General features: G+C 46.9%; 1 protein-coding gene across 3 annotated transcripts in view; it reads right to left on the reverse strand.

Moving 5' to 3' along the window:
* The window catches only part of PIK3AP1 (phosphoinositide-3-kinase adaptor protein 1), a 113376-nt gene that overhangs the window by 35591 nt on the left and 52276 nt on the right, over positions 1–25509 (reverse strand). For all 3 annotated transcript variants that reach the window (XM_035026150.1, XM_035026133.1, XM_035026143.1), the window contains 6 exons: positions 23125–23261; positions 20563–20707; positions 18117–18259; positions 17854–17986; positions 15651–15847; positions 12675–12864 (listed from right to left, as the gene is read on the reverse strand). In XM_035026150.1, coding sequence (XP_034882041.1) covers positions 12675–12864; positions 15651–15847; positions 17854–17986; positions 18117–18259; positions 20563–20707; positions 23125–23261 — 945 coding nt within the window. The remainder of the gene's footprint in view (positions 1–12674; positions 12865–15650; positions 15848–17853; positions 17987–18116; positions 18260–20562; positions 20708–23124; positions 23262–25509) is intronic.

Here is a 25509-nt window from a genome sequence, read left to right on the forward strand (position 1 = left end):
TTACATGCTGGGAAGGATAAATGTTGAATTCATGGTAATGGTTACCTCTGAGAGGGAGGGAGGACAATCGGATTTCAGAGAGGATTCATAAGGAGCTATAATATGTAATTTAAAAAAAAACTTGAGACAATAAAAAGAAAGAAAAAAGAAATGCATACCCTTGATGAATTAGAATCTTTAACAAATACAACACTTTAGAAAATCAATATAGAACCTATTGTGCCCAAGAAGATTCTACTTTTGTATTTGCTTGTATATGCAAAAAGAAGCTCTGGAACTAGATAAAGAATTAACATCAGTGGTTCCCTAGCACTAAAAAGATGAGGGACAAGGACTGGAGAAAGATTTTTCACCATTCACCCTTTTATAGTTGAGTTTTTTAACCTATTGAAAAAAATAATATAAAGAAATATGGGACTTGGATCATGTTTGTGTTACCTTAAATATAATCCAAAAAAGAAGAAGAAAAACCAATTCCTTTTTTCTACCTTTTTGGTTTATTGTTTCCTGACACAGTGGAGACATTGCATGGACTATAATGTACCCCGATACTCTCTAGTCCAAAGCTCTGCGGTTCCGGATAGGAACCTCACCTGTCACCACTGAAGTCTATAACGTAAATGACAGAGAGATCAGGGTGACGGAACAGATTCTGAAACATACCCGGAGGTGTTTTAATTTTAAATTTCTGATAAGAACTCACAAGTAATTCATTCTTTAAAAATTCAAGACCGGAAAAATTCCACTTGAGATTTCAGTGAGTTCAACTCACTGAACTGTGGCTTTATGGAACACTTTCCCCATGGAGTTAGAAACTTGGGAAGAAAGGTGTATTCTATAGGTACGAGCCCTGCTGGGAGAAGGACCCTCCTCTACCTGACAAAGACCCTGTATTACTCTCCCTCTAACCACCCTTACCACAAACCCCACCGCACTAGCCACCTGACCTTGACCCAGCCAACTTTTGAAACTCCTCATTTACACAGCAATAAAACATGGAGGAATCTATCCCAAAGTAAAGACTTGCTTGGATCAGACATCCCTAAAGATGAGGGGAGGGAGAAATTCCACAGGCCTGGTGCAGCACCTTCTAGGAAATCACAGCCCCCTCAGTCTCCAGCATCGCTAAGAACCTGGGCAAAGCAACACCAGGACAATTTCTTTTCTTTTTTATTAAATTCAATTAATTAACACATAGCGTATTATTAGTTTCAGAGGTAGAGTTCAGTGATTCCTCAGTTGCATATAACACCCAGTGCTCATTACATCACATGCCCTCCTTAATGCCCATCACCCAGTTACCCCATCCCCTCCCCCCCTCCAGCAACCCTCAGTGTGTTTCCTAGAGTTATGTTCTCCTATAGTTAAGAGTCTCTTATGGTTTGCCTCCCTCTTTGTTTTTATCTTATTTTATTTTTCCCTTCCTTCGCCTATGATCCTCTGTTTTGTTTCTTAAATTTCATATAGGAGCTCCAGGACAATTTCAATCACCAATAACCAAACCCCCCAGGCTGGCAACACCAGACTGCAAGTTTCACAACCAGCCACCCATGTTGACAATGGTAACACAGTCACACAACAGTCTAGCTATTTTCACTAACAAAGTTCAATTTGAGAGAACTGATTTCCACGTCCAAGAGATAGATGCACAATTAAAGAAGCTACAAAGAGTATTAGAAAAATAAAATGTGGAAGAAACTCGCCGCAGCAAGAGCACCCCTGGCTGGACCTGGTGTGCTAACATAATAAGAATGCAGGCTTCTGCCTCTGGTACAATGACCCTCGTCCTAATATGCTGGGGGTTTTGTGGATTAAAGCATCAAAAAGAAAAAAAGAATGAGCACTAGTAATAAAACATATCACTATCAGGATCCCTTGATACATTGCACTGAGGAGGACCTAATACCATTTCTATGGTATTCTTCCAAAAATTCACAACCTCGGTCCAATCACAGAAAACATGTGATGAACCCAAACTGAGGAGCTTTCTACAAAGTAAGTGATCAGCACTCAAGACAAGGAATGACTGAGGGACTCTTACAAAGTGGAGGAGACTAAGGAGAAATAACCACATGCGTTGTGAGATGCTCTGTAGGCTCAGCAACTAAGATCCCATCAGCATCTAGCATCTTACCTACGGGGTTGGGGAAATCTAGTGCAGTGTGAACAAGGCCTAGAGGTCAGTTGGTGACTACACCAACGCTTATCTAGCTTTCATAATTATGCTGCGGTTATACAAGAGCTAGTTATCAGGGAAATCTGGAGGAACGGTATACAGGAACACTAGTGTTTTTGCAACTTCTCTCTAAGTCTAAAAGTATTTCAAAATAAAAAGTTTTTTGTTTTTTGTTTTTTTTAGAAAAAAAGGAGAAAGAGGAGGAGGGGAGGAGATTTGAAAAGCAGAGGAGGAAATGCAATGGGAAAACTAAAGAAGCACATCCCCCAGGGATGACCTACGCTGACCCTTCCCTGTCCACCTACAGACCACATCACCTTCCAGTGACACTTGTGAGCCATGCACATTGAGTACTGTGACCCAGGTTGAGCTAAATGAGCCACCTGTGACAGACAGACTTTTTCCTTTGTTATCACGCCTTAACTGGATCTGCTAAATATCTGTCCTGTGACCTTAGTAGAGTTATTTCTCCTCCCTGAGCCACCCTGGAAGGGCGAATGAGAGGCTTGGGCACTAGGGTCAAAATGCATAGGTTCCAATTTTGATTCTTCCACTGCTGGCTGGAGGACCGCGACACCCACCAGTCTGACACCAAGCAGACTTTTTAGATCCACCTGATGGTTCAGGCTCCCAAGATGACCATGACCATGTTGGCACCAGGCTATTCAGGAGGACGCAGGACGCAGGAGAGCAGGACGGCACCAGGGGCTATTCCTCCTCGAGGGCAGTCTTTGTGCCAGTCCAGCAGTTCACGGGCAAGGAGAGGCGATCCGGGTCAGGCAGGTGGAGGGGCCACCTTGGTGAAAAGCCCCATGGCCCACGGGAGCAGCATTTCTCGTGACCACTCCCTAGGCAGCCTTCCAGGGTCCCCACGAGCAGGCCAGAGTCACTGCTCCCAGGGAAGCCCAAAGTGTGCTGTCCCTTTGGGGTACTTATAGTCCACATTTGGCTCCTCCCAGTTCCAGATGCAATTTACCAACCAATTAGGGGTCATTTTTATCATAGGCAATGTTGCCTAGAAACATAGTCGACGTTTGACTCTTATTACGTTACCAAGGTAACAGAGCTGGAAAGTCAACTGAAGGTCAAATTCTCAAGCAGAAGGGGAAATGATAGCTGTTACATTAACTCTTCACCCACAATTATCTTGGGTCAAGTTGTTTAAATCCTCTCAGCTTCTCTTTTCCTGTCTGTAAAACAGTGATAATAGTAGTATGTGTCTCATAGGTTTGCCATGAGTATTACATGAGAAGCTGGCCAAGTGCTGAGCACAGTGCCTAGCCCAGAGAAAAGTCCTAAATAATGCTAGCTGCTATTACTATTACTATTATTACTATTATTGTTATTATTAAATTCTATACCCAGGCTAATGTCCTGAGCAGAGAATAGTTTTTTTAAAAGGACTGAATTTATACTTCTTTCTTTTTTTTAAAGATTTATTTCTTTATTTTGGGGGGGAGGGGCAAGGGGGTGGAGAGAAGAGAGAGTCTTAAGCAGACTCCCTGCTGAGCGCAGAGCCTGATGCAGGGCTCAGTCTCACAACCCTGAGATCAAGACCTGAGCCGAAACCGAGTTGGATGCCTAACCAACCGCGCCACCCAGGCGCCCCTATACTTATTCTTAATAGTAACTTTGTTGGAAGTCAAACCTCCTTCAGAGTAATAAATGCTTATGGGTTAATTCTAATATCTGAATTTCCACACATATTCTCAAATATCACATGTATTACATTTCCTAGTAAAGAATTATACCCATTCAACATTTTTAGATTCGAATATACTTAAAGCATAGGGGAAATCTTAAGATAACAAATGCCAATGCTTTACGATAGAATTATGTGTGGAAATACAACTCACACACAAGGCTTGCCAAGCATTTTCTGGACCATGGCTCCAAGAACACCAAGTCCAAGACAGAAAGGGCTGCAGGCTTCTCTCCTCCTTTGCCAAGGCTCTGCCCATGCAGCCCAGACCCGAGCTGGAGGCCCCATGCCCATTTACCCTGTGCTTTCCTGAGGCCCATCACGTTCTTTATTTGTGGGCTCAGCAATGAACACAGAAATTCTAGTAGCTCTTCACTGCCTTCTGGCCCCATCCTGTGCTGCCAGGATCATAGGTAGAGGCTGATCTTAAAGACAGAGGCTAAACCCAGAGGATGCGAGGCATGGCTGGAAGAGCAGGATGGGTGCAGCATGCAGGGAGGACGGGGAGGGTGGTCTGCAGACGCAGGAGAAAGCCTGGGGATCCGCAATCAAGACTCTGACTCATCCGCTCAGGGTACAATCATAAGTTAGAGGAAGGCAGCAACTGAAGCAGACAAGCAACAGAGGTGAGGACACTGGCCACTGACTGAGTGACCAATGCGGGTCGACATCACGGTCAGAGGTGGCAGTTACCTGCATGGACTCTGGTATCCTGGAGAACTGGGCTCAAGCCCCGGCTCTGACTCTTACTAGCTCTATGTCCTTGAGCAAGATACTTGAGATCACTCAGCTTGTATATGACCATCTGTAAAGTGGGGATACCTAACAGTACCTACCACACAGGAAAACCGTAGGGGTCGGTGGAGACAATGCTTATAAAATATTTAGCAACATTGTCAGGCACTAAATATTAATGGATGCCTTTATTATATAGAGGCAACCTAGATAGTGTATTAGTTTTCTATTGTTGCTGTAAAAAAGTTACCACAAACGTAGTGGCAGAGAACAACATAAATTTATTACCTTACAGTTCTGTAGTTTGAAAATCTGAAACGGGTCTCACTGGGCTGAAATCAAAGTTTTGAGAGGACTGCCTTCTTTTCTGGGAGCTCTAGGGGAGGCCCTGCCTCCTTGCCCCTTCCAGCTTCTAGAAGCCGCCTGTACTCCTCGGCATGCGGCTCTCTTCCTCCATCTTCGAGGCCAGCAATGCTGGACTGAGTCCTTCTCATGGAGCCCTCTGTGGTCTGTTTTCTGATTCCTTCTTCCACTTCTCAGTACCCCTGTGATTATACTGAGTCTACCCCCATCATTCAGGACATTCCCTTTACCTTAAGGCCAGCTGAGTAGCAACCTTAATTCCCGCTGCAAATTTCCTTCTCCTTTGCCAGGTCATTGAGCCCTTTCACAGATTCAGGGGCTCTATTGTGCCTACCAAAGATGGAACCAAGGATCAGCACAATCAGCCTGCCCCAAATTCCGTGCCTGTACGGGGCTGGCAAGGGCCATACGATATAGGGCTTAGGGCACACTTAAGCAAGTCCATCGTGGCCACACGTGGCCTCAGCAGCCCTGGCCTGACGAGGGCATTACACACTGCCTCAAAGGAAGTTACCTAAAAACGACTTTCTTTCCGCTTATATTTTAAATAAGATGATTCTTTCTCTACTGAATTGAACATAAATATCTCAGAGGTAGGCCAAGAACAGCAAATACATACATTGGCCTCCATGTCCCTATTCTGTGTACTCGGGGCAAACGCTCATCAGTCGTAGCATTCTTTCTGGCCACGGGATCCTCAGCCCAGCCCCTCGGGCACTCAATACCAACGAACTGCACTGGCACATGAAGTTACTTCTCAAACACTATTTGCCATATCTGTATTAGGCAGCAAGTCCTAGTAATAACAGACACTACCTTTGTAATAATAAAGAAAGTGCCCAGTTGTTGGGAGTTTGTGAGTAATAAGACCCTCTCAAACTCTAAGTGTGACAAGCCCGTGTGCACATACAAATCAGGCACACAGTGAGTACCGCAGGAGTGGCTGAAATACACCAAAAATTCTACAGGTGAAGGCAGTCTGCTTCCAGACAAAGGACTTTTTTGTAAAGGAATCCCTCCATTCCTGGATGCTCAGGGTTTGTACTTCAGATTCCAAGCACTTAACCTTCACCACTTGTCAGTTAAAAATAAACTAAAAAGCCCAGAAACATGCTGGTCTAAGGAGAAAGTGCAGGGGCAACGGGGTGGAGAGAGAGAGAGTCTTAGTTCTTTCACTCCAGCAGAGACAGAAAGAAAAAAATATATATATATATAACAAGGAGACCCAGAGGCCACAGTCTTCAGGGAAGAGCCAGCTGCGGAGTTAAGGCTGTACCTCATTTAGGGAGTCAATCAGAAAGAACCCATTCCTGGGAAGAAGCTTGAACAGATGAGAGAAATCCTAGGAAGGCACTTAATTAAGGAATGAGTCAAGAGCAATAATGAATTTTCAAAGAAGCCCATATGATACTCCTCAGGGGACATAAATCTAGATCATTTAGCTGCGGTGGAAACTCCATCCAGATTATGTGTTGTTAATTTAATATAAAACCCAATCTGAGTATATAATACAGTAAAATGTCAGATGCCAAGAGGCTATTCTTCTGGAAAGGCTCTCAAGCCCTGAAAGCAGGCCAAGATAATTTTCTTTTCAGCAAGTATTTTTATAGCCAAAAAAGAGCCATAGAGCAAGGAGCAGCCTGGGAAAGTATTTGACGATGACCTGAAACCTGACTGGTTCCACCTGCGCTCAGGTGGAATAAAGTGCTTTCATTGGTCACGTGGGCAAGGTAGTCCATATGCTGATGAAGAAGTGATAGGAGGGAGAGAGACAGAGGGAGGGAGCGGTGGCCACACACACGGGGAGGGGGAGAGAGAGAGAGAGGAGGGAAAGAGCAATCTGAAATTACAGGGGCTAAGGAGGAGTGGGCAATGAAGAAGGAGGGACTAAGGATGAACGGGACTAGGAGAAGCAACAAGTCTGGCCGGTCTCTTACGCAGACGAGTGCCTCGATACAGCACTCCTGGCCGGCACACAGACACTCGGCCCGGCAGGAATCTGTCCATGAGCTGAGTTCGCAGCAGGGTGCAGGGGGCACCACAACTTGCTAAGTCGCACACCCTCCTCCCCTCATTCTCCACGTCCGTAGCAGTCCCCTCAGGGCACCACGTCCTCTTCCTCCATGGCACGGTCACGGTTTGTAGTTATATATGTAGTGATGCGGTATTTTTGTTTCATACCCAGCTCCAGAAGGACAGCTCTGGGAGGCAGGGATCATGCCGTCTTGTTTACTGACTCCCTGTCACCTGGCACAGTGACTGAAACCCACGAGAGGTTTGAGAAATACTGTTGAATGAATGAATGTGTGAATGGACAAACTGGGGAGGAACAAGCACATGAATATGGACAGGGAGGTGTCTGGGCTTTGTGAAGGACTCCGGGCATTTTCCAAGCCGAGAAAAGAGAAGGCAGCAGGAACAGTGTGAGCAAATTAGAGGAGACGGGGAAGGAAAGGGCAGCCTGGAGGAGCCACTACCGCCCGAGACGTCTCGCGCTCAGGGCCGTCTAACAGATGTCTCACCACCACCTATCAGGAAAGTCTTTGCACCAGAATGTCAACCAAACTACTCCACCCCACAAAACCCAGAACGACTTTCTATTTTCTGTCACTCTCAAATTCAAGACATAGTTGAGTGCCTATTGCGCACATCATTGTGGACAACAGTGCTTCCTAACGGAGGTGGGAGCCGGTAACCAGAGAAGGACCAGAGAAGCACATAACCAGGGTGCAAAGCCATCAGCTCGCAGTTGCCCCCAGGAGAGCGTGACCCATGGCTATCCAGGTCCAGAGGGGAGCAAGGTCACTGTGGGTGGTGGGGATTTTATCTTATTAGCTTTTAATGCCTTTAATCCAGCATGCTGTCACTAAGTGCCTACGTCCCCGACACAGTTCCCATACACCTGGAGGAATAGGAGCAATAGAACTCAGCCGGTGCCTTCGGCCTCCCTTTGCCCCACTGGGTCAGTTTCAGCCCTCATTTCTATTTAGTGTCTGCATACGCTTACCCTTAATAAAGATATTTATTTCTTATATAGTAATGTGAGGAAGCTGATGGTTTAAATCTGTCTTGAACAAAAAATTCTCAAGAGAATTGGGAGCAAAGTTGAAGGTCTGATAACAAAGACACGGAGTTACCACCTGGTGGCAGCATAGCTAAACTAAAGACCGTGAGTGTGAGGGGCGTGAGTGTGTGCGTGTGCATGCACGTGTGTGTGCGCGCGTGTGTGTACACCCACAAAAGTTCAGGGGAAGGAGATCCTGGAGGAGAATCATAAAATCTCAGGGTCGGAAGCCAACATCACGCCCCCGCCCCACTTCATTCAACAGGGGCCGTTTCCCTCACAACCTTGCTACTTAGTGGTTGTTTGGATTCCCTTTGGAGAAGGGGACTTCATTCCTAGTCCTTTTCCAAAACTCAAGTCAGAAAGAGACAGATTTGTCCAGACAGAGTCGGTGACCTCCAAAGAAGTAGTAATGAGCTGGCCTAAAGCCTGCACTCCATAATGTTCGTCCTGGGAACAAATGTGGGAATGAATGTAGCCTAAACTCCTTAATATGTTTACTTTCAGCCTCTAGGGTTCAGTGGTATCAAAGGTGGGGCACTGATCAACGTGGCTAGTGAGACCATTTAGAAAGAGCTCCTGTCTAAGTGTCCCTCCCAGATCTTAGGAGGGCAGGCCAGGAGAGTATCCTATCCCACTGGGGCGGCAGACAGACTTGTCCCCAGGAATGTGCAGACCCAGATTCCTGACCCAGTTCTCCCTCAGTGGGACTTAAATAAGCTACTAAATTTTGGAGCCTTAGTTTTCTCCCCTGTGAAATGGAGCTAATTCTATCCACCAAGGCCGAGGACACCTGGACAAAATAACAGATGAGATAAAAGCAGTCTGCTTACTAGAAAGGGCCGGCAGACGTTGCAAGTTATTATTGTGCCAGGTGGTGCTGCGAATACATATCTTAGATTTATCAGTTTGTCCTGCTTATTTATGAACTAGGCTGTCTTCTCTCCTAGAGAGTCACTGCTAATAAAAGGAACAGTTCCTCCCCAGGTCCAAGTTGCTGCTCCTTCTGGGCCAATAGGTAAGTGGTCCTTCTCAAGATTAAACCACAGAGACAGAAACACAAACCAAATCGGGTCTAGAATCAGAAAATTCAGAGTTTATATGATCTGGCAAATGAAAAATGCAGTGAGCTTCCTTTCCCCATCCACAAAGCAGCCAAATTCTACAGCCTGCCTATTGGTGGCCTCCTCCTAGCTCCAGGGCAAGCAGAATCCCCCTGACCCCATGTAACTTTACACCTCACCAACAGCCACAAACCAGGCTCGCTTCATAGCCCTCCACTGCCTTGGGAAGGGCTGGAGAGGTTCACCGTTCCTGCTCTGTGTGGCTGCCTTTAGCATAAGCCGCAGCTTTCCACTGGGTTGGAGCTTCCACGGGGGTAACAGGTGTTAAGGCTCTGTGTCAACACGCAACAGCTAGTGAAGTGGGGCATTCTTTAACTGTTCAACTGCCGCATAGTAAGGACACAGGAGGAAATGCGGATGCACAGTCTCAGGCTTCCCAAGTAGGTTCCAGTTGTCCTTCAAATGTTCTTTTGTGAATGGGTCTCAGTTCCAGATTGGAAAGGACAGTGTATTGGCCCCTCTTGTGACCCCAACACCCAGAAGTGGCAAGCAGCTAAAACACAGGAGATGCTCCAGAAATGCCTGTTTGACCCCCCCGGGGAGACAGATGGAAGCGCAAGTGCCGAGGGCACCAGAGGCCACGTGGTGAGCTGACCTCAGGACTGGGGCTGTGGCAGCTAGATAAGCTTCTTTAGAAGAAACCAGGACTAACACTTACGGCATTCGATGGAAATTTCCAGCCGGGAGTAAAGAATATTGCCCTAGAGACAGAGACCTGAGCTCAAATGTGAGCTCTATCACTTATCCACTGTGAGACTCTGGGAATGTCATTCAACCTCTCTGTGCCTCAGTTTTCTCATTTGTAAAGTGCAGGTTCATCAAAGCATTCTTTTGTGTCTTGAAGGATTCAGAGAGACAGAGGATGTGGATGGGGGGATGATGCCTGCTCTCCTCGCCCTCCCTGCCGGGTCGTGGCTCATTCGGGAAGAGCTTCTACCAGCATATCCAGTCCTCCCTGTCAGGTGCAAGGGAGCTTCTACCGAGCTTTCCCGCATTCTCCCTGCTCCCCGAGGGGCAGTCAATCGAACTAGCATGCACCTAACAACAACTGGACCACAGCTTCCAGGTGCTGCGGCTGCCATGTCAAAGTCTGCTTCTGGGGCGCTTGGGTGGCTCAGTCATTAAGCATCTGCCTTCGGCTCAGGTCATGATCCCAGGGTCCTGGGATCTAGTTCCACATCAGGCTCCCTGCTCAGCAGGAAGCCTGCTTCTCCCTCTCCCACTCCCCCTGCTTGTGTTCCTGATCTCTCTCTCTGTCAAATAAATAAATAAAATCTTTTAGAAAAAAACAAAGTCTGCCTCTGGCCCCTGACTTGCCCACACCCCCTACTCCAAGGCCCCTTCTTGGCGCCTGCTCTTCCATTCATGGGTGGGAAACTCAAGCCCACCTCCCTGCCTTGTGCACCCAGAGCCTCTCTGTCTTCTTCTCAGGCTGAAAGCTGGCAATACTCGATCCAGCCCATTCCAGAAAGCCCTTCATCAATAAAGCTGATACACAGATGGGTATTTGTCTCACCTTTCTTGAATCTGTTGAATAGCCCAGAGGGAAGGAGGGCTGTTTCAGGCAGTATTTCAGAGTGCTTAGCATTTCATAGCAAATGGTACTGACATATTAAGAAGGTTCTTTGAGGGTCCATGGCAGGTCCTCCTGCTCCAACACTGTGCACTGAAGTCCAACATTATTTGGATCAGTAGTTCTCAAGGACAGCGCCACTGCCCTCTAGGGGAGGCTTGGAAAATCTAAGAGGGGGTTTTAGGTTGTCACCATGATGGAGGGACACTACAGTAGTTCCCCTTAGCCTCAGGGGCTACACGCCAAGCCCCCCAGGGGATGCCTGAAACCACAGATAGTACCAAACCCTACATACACTATATTTTTCCCCATACACACATACCTATGATAAAGTTCCTAATTTATAAATTAGGCACGGTAGGAGATTAACAATAATAACTAAGAATAAAATAGAACAACTCTAACAATATACTGTAACAAAAGTTATATGAACCTGGTTTCTCTCTGTCTCTAAAATATTTTACTATACTTACCCTTCTTGTGATAACAGAAGATGATGAAATGCTTACATGTGAGATAAATGAAGTAGGCACGGTGACAGCATCAGGCTAGCACTGACCTTCCGCAGATAGGTCGGGGGAGGATCCTCTGCTTCTGGGTCACGGCTGACCACGGGAAAGTGAGACCTAAGCGGAGACTACCGTACCAGCATCTAGCAGAAGCAGGAAAGACGTGGACACTCTGCCATGTGCAGTGCTGTCCTGGGCAATGAAGCGTTCTGTGCCCCTCGTGACTTCTAAATATTGCACTAGTCATACATATAGGGTAAAAAAAAACTACTTATGATATACATTTACACCTATATGTGCATTTGTACATATCTGTGCATACATACGTGTGTATATTTCTTAATTTAATATCAGTAGGTACAAAGAAAAATATGGACAAATATCCCCACCAAACTACTAGGAGCGCTATATTGGCTGGTTTTGGGTAAGGTCATACGGATGTTTAATAACTCGGTTATGACATTTCTATTTTGTTCCAAGTTTTTATAAGAACGTATTAGTTTTACAATTGGAAAAAACAAGTTAACCAAAAAAATGGGCACAATTTGTTAAAACAATTTACAAGAAAAATCCTGTCCTAAAGATATGATATTTTAGAAATAAGTTTACTATATATTCATCTAGTAAAGTTAGGTTACCCAGAGAATCTGCTTATAAATTTCTGAGCCTAGAAACTAAACTGCTTTGTAGATACATACAACCCGTGTTTCTGCATGGTTTTAAAGTGCACGGAATTTTCCAGGAATTCAGTTAGTACGAAAGTGGAAAGGAGAGTGTGAGGAATCATTTACCATTTAGGAAAATCCAGGCACTGGTGCCAACATTGCTCGGGTACGCAAGTTGCCGATACAACAGACGTGCGTCGGTCACTCAGCACTTGAGGCCATGACATCAGCAGAGATTCTGAGTGTCGGGGTCTGCAGCTAACTATTTCATTACGTCCTCATGCGCAGGCACACTGACCCCTCCCTCTCCTTTCACTTCTCTTACATTTCCACCAGGGTGTACATTTGATTTCTAAATTTTCACATGTAGGTGGGTTAGATGATATCTGAACGGCACATCAGGGCACCAAAGGGGGCAATGTTCGCTACAGAAAGGGCCCGTTGGGACTGACGGGGCTGAGAGCCATGGCCTTCACCCCTCAGATCACAAGGCAAGGTGCCTCCATCGACTCGGACCTCCAGGCCCTTCCTTGCCTGCACTTTCCAGTCTCTCAGCAGCCATAGCAGAGGAAGTTTGGAGAAGGACTGTGCTTATCACAGCACATGATGACAGCTCTAACTCTGTGTAAAACAGGATCTTCGTCTCTCTGGGGTGGGGCGGGGTCAGCAAGGGACTTCCACCCTCCCCCCACACCATCTGCGAGAAGGAAGAAAGCCATGTGTCAGCAGCAGGACGGAGGCGGAACTGGGCTGCACTACTTACAGAGGTCTTCGGTGGCCGCGGGCACGAAGGCAGCCATGGACTCATAGAGCTCCTCGTCGCAGCCGGGGTTGAGGGAACACTTCATGAGCAGGTCTGTGGAGAGGTGGGCCATGGACTCGTACATGGTGTCAGCCTCCTCCCCTTGCATCAGTTCCTCTTTGATGTGACTCTTCAGCATGTCCACAGTTTCCTGAAAGGGAAGACGGGACTCACAGACGCCCAGGGACACTCTGGCCTTCTGGGTAGAGCGAGGCCTTCGGTGCACTTGGGACAGGCAAAGAGGAAAGGTTCACACAGGTCAGCGTTCAGCTGTCCCACCAGCCCGAAAGCTCCTGGAGGCCAGGCTCTGAGTCTTTGTCTGTTTGTTTTCTGTGTTTTGTTTTAATCTTTGTATATTCTCCCAATGCTCAGCACAGGGTCATGCACACAAGAGACGGGCATTAAATGTCCAATGAGCATAGGGTACAAATTAAAGACCTTCTCATGAGCTCCTCCTATGGGTCAGGTACGATGCCAGGTGTTTGCCTACACATTACCTCACATCATCCTTTCCACAGCTGCTTGAGAAAGCTGCGATATTCCCTAGCTCACACATGAGAAAACCACAGCTCAGAAAACCCTAGTGCCTTACTCAAGGGCGTGCAATCCTGCCTTCTGACCTTTCTACTCCACCTCGGTTCCTCCAAAGGAAACAACTGATCCCCAAGGCTATAACCCTTACTGACCAACCAGAGGGAAATCCAAATGGGCTAAAGAGGGCTGCAGCTAAGATGTTCTTGCCCTGATGTGTAGTCAGACAGCTCTCAGAAGCCCACTGCCTAGTCCCTGTTCCTTCCAGCAGGCTGCTCGCCAGCGCCTCCCTTGGTTTCACATGCTGCATGCCAAGAGGAGAGAGGGCCTTGGCAGAAGTGACCCGCAGTAGGACAGGCTGCCCCTGTCCTTCTGCCTCCCTGTGGTGGTGAAGCCAGAAAGCTGGCCTCTCTGAAACCCTGCACAACTTTTCCTGGTAAGAAACTTCAGTGTTTCACAATCCTTATTTCAGCATCAACCTGCAAAAATCCTCATTTTCATCATCACTACCTCAAGAGAGCTAATCTGCTATTGACACAAAGTGTTGGTTTCCTGATGAGACTGGCCCAGGTGACAGCTGTGAAGTGCTGGGAGACTCAAGGTCTGGCATTTGGTTTCGATGTGCTGGAAAGCGGAAACGGGACAGTTCCTAGAGGTCACAAAAACATGCAGGGACCTTTTGGTAGCAATGCTGAAGATGCACTGGCTGAAGGTGATTATGGTTGGAGAACTGGATTAATTTCAGTGCAAACTGAAAAGCCATCATTCCACTTCCCTGTTACGTAAAGTAAAATAACAAGCCCCAGTACCCGCATCAAACTAGGTTCCCGTCCTATCTCCACCCTTGCTAGAGTGCAACCCGGGCACAACTATTCCACCTTCCCAAGCCCTTCTCCTCCTTTGTTACAGACAGATAACGATACTATCAACCTCCAAGGATTGTGGTGAGCATTAAGTGAATCGTGGCATTTACTAATCAAATAAATTCAATAAACAGTAGTCACGACTGTGAACACAGTATGTCCCCAATAAAAACTACTGGCGTAGAAATGATACGCTGCATTTTACACATCTGTGCCTTCAGAGTAAAGCTGAGTAAATACTCCTGGACGGTGAGCACCTTTTAGCCTCATTTATGTCAGGGATGCCCAAAACAGACACTCATGCTATTCTACTCATTCAACACACTTAATCACCCCCAAACTGTGGGGAGCCCCTTCCATGCCTCAGCGAGTTGCTGCCTTGCAGACTGTCAAATACAGAGCTCAGAGTTAAGTTTCTGGGAGGTGTAGGCTCACTCCTGTATGGAGATAGAAAGCAAGACTAGATGGTCTTTGTGGTTCCTTTTGAGGTCTCAGCTCCACGAGAGAGGCTGAGAGTCCCCACTGTGACTCGTGAAGATGAAGGAAAACCAGAAAAGGGTGGAGTCAGGAAGGGCAGGGGTCTCCAAGACAAGAGAAGCAATACTGGGGCATGGAGCAAAGCCTAGGCACGGGATGAGATTACACTCAAAGAAGTTCCCAGAAGTCAATGATCAAGGAGGACCTGGGGGTCCAAAACCAGATGAGCAAATAAACTGGGCATATCTCTCTTAAGATCGGCAGAAGCTCAGAAAGAGACAGGCCATTAGCCTAAAGGGGAACCTTCCAGTTGGGCTCTGGGAAACCTCAAGTGCACAGCTTCGTTGTGGTCTCTGCTAAGGAAGGAACCAATCCTAACAGTTCACATGGACCTGACAGTGGGGGTGGCAGCTGGAAGCATCCCACCAAAGTACCTTGGAGATGGAGGTGGGGTGGGGAAGAGGGGTCAGCATCAACCTGCAGCAGATTCACTCTTCAAATGTCTCTGTAAATTCTTTCAAGGTGGACCTCAGTGCTTTACAGACATTATTTCCTTTTATCCTGAAAACCACCCTATGAGCAGAACTAGCATTACCTTCCTTCTGCACTTTAGGAAACTAAAAGAAACAAGGTATGTGATTTGTCCAAAATCACGTGGCTGACAAGCGTTGGCCCAGGAATGTGGACCCAGGTCCATGGGACTCCAGGGCGCATCTCTTTTTTTTTTTTTTTAAAGATTTTATTCATTTATTCATGAGAGACAGAGAGAGAGAGAGAGGCAGAGGGAGAAGCAGGCTCCCAAGGAGCAGAGAGCCCGATGCGGGACTCGATCCCAGGACTCTGGGATCATGACCTGAGCCGTAGGCAGACGCTTAACCATCTGAGCCACCCAGGCGCCCGGAAACCCAGGGCGCATCTCTTAAGCCCACACATACTGGCCCTGCCAGAGAAGAGGCAAAGGGGCACACGCTAGGGATGAAATCTAACCGTGTCTCTAGCAAACAGGTAAGCCCTAGGACCACAGAGTGCATTTCCATTCCTGGGGCCTCTCCCACCTTGACCTTACCACATACTCGTCGATGAACTGCCGCAGGTCCCTGAAGCCGTGTTTCTCAGCAATGGTGTTGGGATAGTGGCCATGCTTGTTGGCCACACTGTACGCCTGTAGGGCTCCCGGGCAGGTGAGCAACAAGGCAGTGAGGTTCTTCAGTCCGTACTTCGCAGCAAAATGCAGCAGGGTGGGCAGCTCTTCATCCCTCTGATCTGAAAGATTGTTCAGGAAAACAATGGACAAATAAGAATGAAGGCACGGCACCCTTGTTCATGCAGACAAAGCTGGCAAGACTACCAGGGCATCCAGCAGGCACTCAATCATTACTTCTCGGTTGACTGGCCTACCATCTGACAGCTTCCTTTGAGGCAAAACTGAAGATTATGCCCTCAGATGACGGAAGAAATGGTATGTTAATTAATTAGCAAATCTAATAACATTCTACCTTCTTTCTCTAAAAGGATCAAAGAATCCTGAAAAATAATACTAATTCAAAAGATGCTGATTTTCTAAAGGCTTAAGTAGCAGCCACAAAGTACAACAGGAATCATGTTTTGACCTTCTCTGTAAATTTCACAGCACTTTATCACAATTGCTTTGTGCTGATTAAAAAAAATTAAGTCCATCTTAGCTCTTATTCCAAATTTCATAAAGCATGCCAAGTAATCCTAGGTATGTTAATTAGCCTTTCCATGGCCCTTAGTTTTGAACTAGAAGATATTTCCAAACTATCTCAAAAGGGCTGGGAGGATTAATAAGATGGTATTCAGTGAGTTCTTTGTTTAGGACAGGTTTTGAATGTTGGCATTAATACACCTGAACCACAGGATGTCCATTAACCCTCTGATTCATGGGAAACAAAGTACTCCTTAGGGTCACTGGATCCCCATGACCTCCTCTGCCTACTAATATCTGGATCCAGCAAGTCAAACTCTACCAAGAAAATAGGCATGTTTGTGTTATGGAGTTGGGGACAAATCTTTCTTTTGTTTGTTTGCATAAAAGTTGATTTCTAAACCCAACAGTGAAAGATAGATAGACAGACATATACTTTTATGTACACACACACACACACACACATAAATATATATGCATACAGATTTTTTTTTAGTAAAACAAACCCAGCTTCCTATTCACCAGGATATGATCCTTGGGATGAAGGGTCTGAAAATGTCCCCAGGACCCCACATCGGCAGGCTCTGAAATACTCTTCCTGAGCCCCAAGTTTAACAACAGAGAATATTAACACTGCTGGAAGTAATGCAGGAACATTCCACAGTAGAAAAAGGGGGAGAGGCAATAAGATGCCCTCAGGAGAAGGACGTGAGGGTATTATAACCCCATCCTTATGGCTCTCTTGGCCATGGAAGGATGGGACACCGGGCAGAGGGCAACCAGGTTCCATGATGCAATGTGAAGGAAGAGTGGTATCCACAGAAGCACCCTACCAGGCATCTCGTCAGCCCCCCAGGCACCACCCCCACACGATCGGTTATCCCAGCTCCCAGCATGTCACATGTGCACAGCAGACTGCTCCTCCCTCACTGAACAAATGTTTGTTTCGATCCTACAATTAGCCACCCAGGCATTGCCTCAGCCCTCACTGCGCTGACAGCCTAGCAGAGAAGACAGGCACAGCTGAGGAGAATGAGTACAGAGGACACCCAATGTGCTAGGGGAGCCCACGGCACATAGACAGAACCTACCGAAGGTTCCGAGAGGTCTTCCTGAGGAAGTGCTGTACAGCGTCCTGAAGGCCGCTGTACGGAGGTGAAGAGAAGTTAGCCAGGTGCAGAGCCACCAGTGAGGACAGGAAGAAAATGTACTCCCATGAGTTCAGGTGGCAAGAGGCAGGGCAGAATTTTCATGAGGTGAAAGAAGTTCATACTTTCTGTAGAGAAGAGCCCAGGGACAGTGTAGAGAGAGAGGAGGGCAGAAATGCAGCAGGAACCCCTGGGGAAGGGCTTGCAAACATGGTAAGGAATTTGGACTTTATCTAGAAGGCAAATGGGAACTACAAAGGGTTTTTAGCAAGGGGTCGAGGTATTCAGATTTACAATTTAGAAGACTCTCTAGCTAGCTAGTGAAGGAATCATTCTCAGAGGATGAGCTGCAGAGTGGGAATCAGCAAGGTGCAAGCACAGGGTGACTGGATGCTGAGACCAGCAAACTAGAATCAACCCACAGCTGGTTTCCTGAGGCTTGACTTTTGACTCACTTGTCATCATATCTTCTTCTTCCAGCTGGTTAATTCCAAAGAGGTGTAGTCCACTCGCAGGGATATTATTCTTCAGGGACTCAGTGAGCAGTTTATCAAGGGTCTCTGTGTTGTAGGGCACAATTTTAAAGGCCTGAACATAAAAGTGAAGACGGTCAGGTCAGATTTTAAATCCAGCCATCTCCCATCCAGCAGATGCAAAGCTGAAGAACGAGCAGAAACGACATGTCCCAAAAACTCAGGCTTCCTTTCAACATCCTTACCTGACACATGAACTCCACGGGATTTGCAGCATTGGACAATAAATTCCCAATTTCTTCCATGTCAGTATAATAGCTGATCACAGTTTCACACACCACTAAATCCCCGGAATAGATCTTCAAGGAAACATTCCCAGATGAAAGGCCTGAAGAGAAGAAAAAAAAATACCACAAATGTGCCCAGGAGGAATAAGGGTCCAGGGGAACGTGTCCACAGATTCACCTTAATGGGAAAGAAATTAACTGGGGACTGGAAGAAAGATTTGGGAGGTAGGCCGGGGAGAGAGGGGTGAGGAAAATGGTAGAAGCAGGAAGTGAGGGGACTAGCACCTGAGAGGCCTCTGAGTTAGAAAAATTGTCCTCATTTGTGTCTGCAATTTAATTTTTGGAGGATTTTCATCTGTTTTGTTTGCTACAGTAGGCCCAGGACCATGACAAACAGGAAGAGGAGTTGAGCTTAAAGCACTTTCTACAGAGGTCACTGGTGGCCACAAGGTGGGAAAGATCCTGGCGGGCGGAACTCAGTGCTCCCCCGACACTGGACTGGGATAACTGATTTCACCGGCTCTGCTGCTGTCATGACTATGTGCTCTTTAGCTCTTCTCCACCACAGGAAGGGGTTTTGAGGGGGAAAGAAAAAATTAAAAATACACCAACCACAAAGATTCGATTCACAAAAGAGGAAATGCAACAAGTAGAGAACATGGAAAAATAGTCAGCCTCGGATAGTAATCAAAGAAATGCAAATTAAAACAATGGGCTACTCCTTCAAAAGGCATCCAATTAGCAAAATATTTAAAAATGATAATGCCTAGTGTTGGTGATGACACAGCAAACTCGACAGGAGTAGTATTTCAAAAAGCAAGTAAGCCCTGTTTTCCAGGATCCTGAAAAATGCCTGGCATTTGGGGCGCCTGGGTGGTTCAGTCATTAAGCGTCTGCCTTCGGCTCAGGTCATGATCCCAGGGTCCTGGGATCGAGCCCAGCATCAGGCTGCCCGCTCAGCCGGAGGCCTGCTCCTCCCTCCCCCACTCCCCCTGCTTGTGTTCCCTCTCTCACTCTCTGTCAAATAAATAAATAAAATCTTGAGAAAAAAAAAAAATGCCTGGCATTTCAGGGGCTCCATCTTGAGGAAATACTCCTCAATCCATGCAAGCATAAAGAGGCTTGATATATCAGAATTTAAAACAGTAAGAAGACACTAAGAAATCAGAAATGACATAAATACATAACAATGAGGAGGCGAAAAATTAAAAGATACTTCTTTTCAATGGAGTATGATGCAGCTTTAAACAAGACGATTTATATGATACAAGTCCAACACAAGGAACTGGTTTTATAAATTACGATACATCTATACAAGGGATTAGCTTGCAACCAGTAAACATTATGTTGTAAAGGAATATTTATTAACATGGGAAAATACTCATAGGTATCTTCCAGGTAATGAAAGTGGCCTAGGAGACTATATGAAGCTATGTACATAGAAACAGAAAAATACAGAAATCACTGATTTCCTTTGGGGTATACAGGCAATTTTCTATTTACTTTCCTTTACCTTGGCTGTCTTCTTCAACTTTTCAGTATTGAGCACACATAACTTTTACAATAGAAAAAATATGTTATAAAATGGAGAGCTACATGGGGACGCCTGGGTGGCTCAGTCAGTTGAGGGTTAAACGTCTGCCTTCGGCTCAGCTCATGATCCCAGGGTCCTGGAATGGAGTCCTGCATCAGGCTCCTTGCTCAGCAGGGAACCTGCTTCCCCCTCTGACTGCAGCTCCCTCTGCTTGCACTCTGTCTCTGTCTCTGTCTCTCTCTCTCAAATAAATAAAATCTTAAAAAAAAAAAAAGTTACAAAGTCCACATAACAGCATGGGGCAAAAGGATGCTGAGAGAATAAATATAAGATTATATCAAGAAAAACAGAATATTGAAAACAACTGTTTTTAAAATTGTGAACAAAAAACAGTCTGAATTTTTTTCTATTTTTCTCTAATTTCAAAAAAAAATTTTTTAAAGATTCATTTGAGAGAGAGAGTGAATGAGAGAGAAAGCACGAGTGGGGGTAAGGGACAGAGGGAGAGGGAGAAGAAGATTCTCCCACTGAGCAGGGAGCCTGATGTGGGGCTTGATCTCAGGACCCTGGGATCATGACCTGAGCTGAAGGCAGACACTTAACCAACTGAGCCACTCGAGTGCTCCTCAAAAAATTTTAATATGTTAACTTCATAAGGATAAAAAATTTTATAATATCCATTTTTTCCCCATTGCACATGTATGTTTCTGCAACTTCCTTTTCCTTTAAATAGAACATGCCAACCAGATCCAAATCTTGGCTGTCACTTTTCTCAGTTGCTGAAGAAAGACAGGACAAGTAAAAGAAAGCAAGAGTGGGCCTCTTCCTGAACAGGATGCCTGATTTCCAGAGGTAGACGGGGCTACTTACTGGGGGCTTTCACGGAAACGGTGTATTCATTCTCCAGCTTGGCTTCCACCCTGACTGAGGGAGAATCCTCAGGGGAAAATTCTGCTTCTGTTGTCACCCTCTCATCCAACTTACATCTCACAATGACGTAGACAGTGGTTTCCACCTGGAACAGGAGACCAGTCAGTGTCCCCTCTCCCTCCTGGGTGCTCTATCAGGGTGCTGGGCAGAGGGTCTCCTGTCTCCCCGAGCCCCAGCTCTATCTGGTGAGGCTGTCCCAGAGCAGGGTGGGGTCTGCAGTCCAGCACTGGGCCTGTCTGCCATGGGTCCCAAAGAGACAAGTTACAAAGACTGAGAAGTGAACGTTTATAAACCTTTATAGAAATTTGATGGGAGTAATTTTATGTCTGTTGAATCTAATGTAATAATTTAAAATCCTGGGGCTTGTATTTCATCTTTTTATTTCATTTTTATCGCATTTCTTTTTTACTGCATTTTATAAAAGCACTGGTGCATGGCAGAATTGGGAATTCTGAAAAACAAAATAAAATGAGTCTTCACAGATAGTTTGAGAAGCACTATTCTGACACGAGCCTGGCTACTCAATGGGAAGCCGGTGGACGGACAGCACTGCAAGTGGATTCGAAATGCAGAATCCCAGGCCCCTCCTGGACCCACTGAACCGTCAAAGTCTGAATTTTACTGAGACCCCCGGGTGACTCACATGCACCTTACGACGTGAGAGGCGCCAGCCTAGAGAAGCCCTCTTGGGTTCCGCTTCTTGCACTGTTCTTGAAAGGGCACAAATACCTTATTGGAGGACTGATTTTCCCCAGGCATAGAACAACCTGAATAGCTATATCACCTTGCTGGAAGGTCTCCTGCCAGGCCCGCAACATGCAATGATCTTGTTTTACTGGGCTCATTAAATGGGGAATGGGCCTTTTAAGACTTGAACTGATAAGGACAGGCCCTCCAAAGAGCGGGACGCGGGGGGGCGGGGGGGGGAGATTTCCAGTCATTGCTAATCTTCGAATGTTCATCCTTAGATTCTACTATAAAGACCTCATAGTAGCCCTTCAGGACAAGGGCCACCATTTCACAACAGGTGAGGGAGAGGCTAGGTCCTGGCTTCCGGAGGCTGCTGAGGCTAAATGTGAATGTGTTTGTGGTGGTCCTGTCTCCGGCTGCAGGCCCAGCCCCGTCCCGCCTGCTTCTTCTCCCAGGCGGCATGAGGAGTCAGAGAGAATGAGTGTGTCCTCTCTGTTGACAGCAGGATCCAGCCCCAGCCTGGCCGCCCCAGGATCCAGAGACCTAGAGAAGCTGAATCCTGGAAGCCAGGACAAGAGAAAGAATGAACATCTGGAGAATCAGGGAGGTGTGTGAAGGGCGCCATTCTTCAGTTGCAAACACCCTCATCCACAGGTGCCCACCAGCCAGTCTTAGGATGAGAGGAGTTCGGGGAAGACAGGAAGGCATATGGAGAGACTGGAAACTGAAATGCCCACAAAGTCCTGGCCAATGAGGAGGGGGCATGAAGTGGGCTGTGAGGAAAGAAAAGGGAGTGGTGGGAGCCGTGAACTAGGGGATACATGCTTCATCTAATGGGCTGCTGGGCCCAGCCACTCACCTAAGGCCTGGTATTCCCAGATCCTGATTCAAAGGAAGCTGGGAATCGATTTTCATACCTAATTTTTAAAAACACTGTGTAATCTAAACCCAACATGTCTATGAGCTCAATCTAGCCGCGGTCTGCAAAGCAGCAGTCTGCAATCCCCATGGAAGGAGTCCTTGCCCAACGCCTCGTGGCCTCAGGCTGCATGGAAAATCACTCACAGGTGCAAGGAGGCTAGTACTTCCCATTGCCAAGGCTCCCACGCCCTCTTGCCCCAAGGACACCATGGTGGCAAAGTTAGTAAAGGGCTCATATCCACAGGGAAGCATTCTGCTGCTCTGAACTAATATCACATATTTTTCATCAAGAAAGGAAAGATAATGAAAAACTACCAATTCTATGGTAGAATTCAAATGACAGTAGACCATCAATTGGGCCATCACATTCAAGTCACCTGTTAACATAGGTGCCACCCTGAAAATGTTAGTCACATTATGCTTTGGCTTTTATCTTATCCCTTTAGCAAGCAATATTGGCAAATTTTAGCCAGCAAGCTTCAAGGCATTCACTTGGGGTATTGGAGTGGTCAGCTGATGGAGAAGCAGGCTTTCAAAATGCCCCCCACCCCCATCTTCGTCCTTCCAGCCTCAGGCTGGCAGGAACAGACCCAGGCCTCTACCTTCAGGGTTGGCCTAAGTGTCTGGTAAGGCTCATACCTGCCACACGCTCTGCGTTTCTGATCTATGAACTTATAAAGTCTCCGATGACACACACTTTCCTGAGCTCACCTCTCTCTTACTTAAAGGAGTGAGGTGTGCTCAAGGCCCAGGTACTGGGATTCCCAGGGCAGCTAATCTACAACGGAATCCCCAAGGGAAGGCTGAGATTACACTCCCTTTACTGCAACAAATACCTCCATTAAAAAGGCCATATTCTGCCACTGATCCACCAGCCCCACGAGTGCCTACCCCACAGCGAATACGGTCCGGCTGCACCACCATCAGGTTCCCAGGTGAAGTCTGCAGCGGCGGGTTCTGCTGCTTCAGGTAGGAAGGGACCTTCTCGTCCTCCGTCTCGGTGTCGGTGACTGAGTCACAGCCAGAATCTACAGAACAAAAGACATCATTGAATGGGAACACAAGGAAGGAGAACCGATGGGACGTTCCACCCCATGAAAGCCCCAAACATTACCAAATAGGAAATGGCTCAGAATGTCAAATAAATACAAGCTGAAGGGAGTGACTCAGGAAATCATGAAAAACAACTACTGGGAAAAAGTCAATTACCCGGTAGGCCAAAGAGTAGGGTGACAGCAAGAGGAAGACTGTGGAGAAGAAGGCCAGAAAGTTTGAAACAGGATGTTGCCCAAGGCTGGCAAGTCTAGTCTCAACCAGTGGGTTTCTGGAAGCTTTAGCTCCAGGCTTCCTGCACTGCTGGCTTTGGTGGCTTCGAAGAAACAAGGCCACTTCTCCTTAGGTGGGGTCAGGGGTTTAAGTGGGCTGTCCACTTAAACGTCATGTTTTGAACATCAAGTAAAACCTGTGCTGCCCAGGAAGCCATTATTCCTCAGGGTCATGGCTAGCCAATGGATCCTCTCTGGAGCAACAGTGAAATGCAATCTTTTTCAACAAACCTTGGATCAATGTAACTGGGATCCAGATTGGTACCCCAGCCAACACCTACACTGTGCACAGACTCAGAGCAGGTGAGGAGGGGTATGCAGATGTGTGGGGCACGGCACAGAATGAGATGATGCTGAGATGGTGTAAGTGGAACCTACCAGAGCTCTAAGGCAGGGGCTCTTAACCAGGGTTCATCCACTGATAGGCTGTGTGCAAGATTCTGTGTGTGTGTGTGTGTGTGTGTTTGCCTATACTTCTCTGGAGATAGTCCAAAGCTTTCATCAGATCCCCCAAGAGGAACAATATGGTTAAGAATGGTTAAGAGAAGAAAGGTTTATCTAGTCCCCTTCTTGGGCTTGCTCTTCTTCATTCCTAAACCACTTACAGAGCCAGCCAAACAAGTCAGGCACTGAGCGGACATGAAGATGAATGCCTTCTGACAGCCCACAATCTAAAAGGGCAGGTCCAGTGAGAGGTAGAGGTTCTCTTGGCTGACTCCTACAGGCTGGCCTCCCAGGGAAGGAGGAGGCCACCAGCAGAGCTCACAGCACTCAGTCCTAGTAGAATGCCGGGGTGGTGCATCAGGCCATTGATGTGTCCCCCAGAAAGCTGCACCCATAGGCTTGCACACTAGATCTCAGGTCATACCGGGGGAGAGGCTGTGCTCCCATGACCATAAAGGCTGAGGTGGTGGAGCTGGGCTAAGGGGGCAAAGGCACCATCGTGTCCTATTGCTGTAACTGTGAGACAAGGACCTCCAGGACCTGCTCAGGCTGGGGAGAGGACCAAGGCTTCCCAGAAATGCAGCTTACAAACCCCACAGCCTTGGACAATGGTCTCATCCTAGAGCCTGACATCTGTCCGCTGACAGATGCCTCCACGCGGCCCCAGACTGTGATGGGAAGGAGGCACACTCCTGCTGCTCTTCCCCTCTCTGGGATTTCCCCCCATGACTCACTATTCCACAAGGCCTGGCAGATGCAGCCGGGTGTCTGACCTTGCTTGCATAACAGGAATCCCAGCAGAATTTAGTGCTAAGAGACAAGGCCAAGGACCCTGGGAGTTCCAAGGAGGGTTGATACTGGTTTTCACTAGGTATCAGAGCCATCAATCTGCTATAGCTCTCCTTTCCTTTCCAATCCTACTGACTCCTTTATCAGCGCTAATTATCCCCCTCAAAGGCTAACTGCAGTAACCTCCCTGCCTCCCTACTCTCCAGCCATATTAACGGAGGCTGCCATTTTCTCTGCTGGATCTGCCCTTCCCTGCTGCCTTCTCTCCTTGATGGGTGACTCCTACAACAGCCAGGACCCATCCCCATGGACAGAGCCATACACACCACCCAAGCAACAACCACCCACCAAGGGAGCCTGTTTAGGAAAGAGCCAAAAAGATCAGTGATAATTAATATTCTTCTTCTGAATAATTATATCACGTCAAGCTTTAGTATTTTATTATTAGATGCCTGAACCATCCCATTTTTTCCATTTCTGAGGTTCTTCCTGGATAAGAAAATAACCTCATTCACTTAAAACACCCAATCAGTTACTTTAAACTGCAATAAGTTCCCTGGAATTCCTCCAGAATTGTTCAGACCCTACCCTGAGTAGTCCAGTGCCAGGCATCAACTCTTGCCAATTCCCTGTTCTATTTTACAGGCATGAGCTCCTTGGGACAGACCCATTGTACAGTCGTCCATTGCTTCAAAAAAGAAAAACTCTTCATTTCTCC

The sequence above is a fragment of the Mirounga leonina genome, unplaced genomic scaffold, assembly GCF_011800145.1.
Source record: "Mirounga leonina isolate KUSES-001 unplaced genomic scaffold, KU_Mleo_1.0 Mir_114, whole genome shotgun sequence".
Classification (NCBI taxonomy): domain Eukaryota; kingdom Metazoa; phylum Chordata; class Mammalia; order Carnivora; family Phocidae; genus Mirounga; species Mirounga leonina.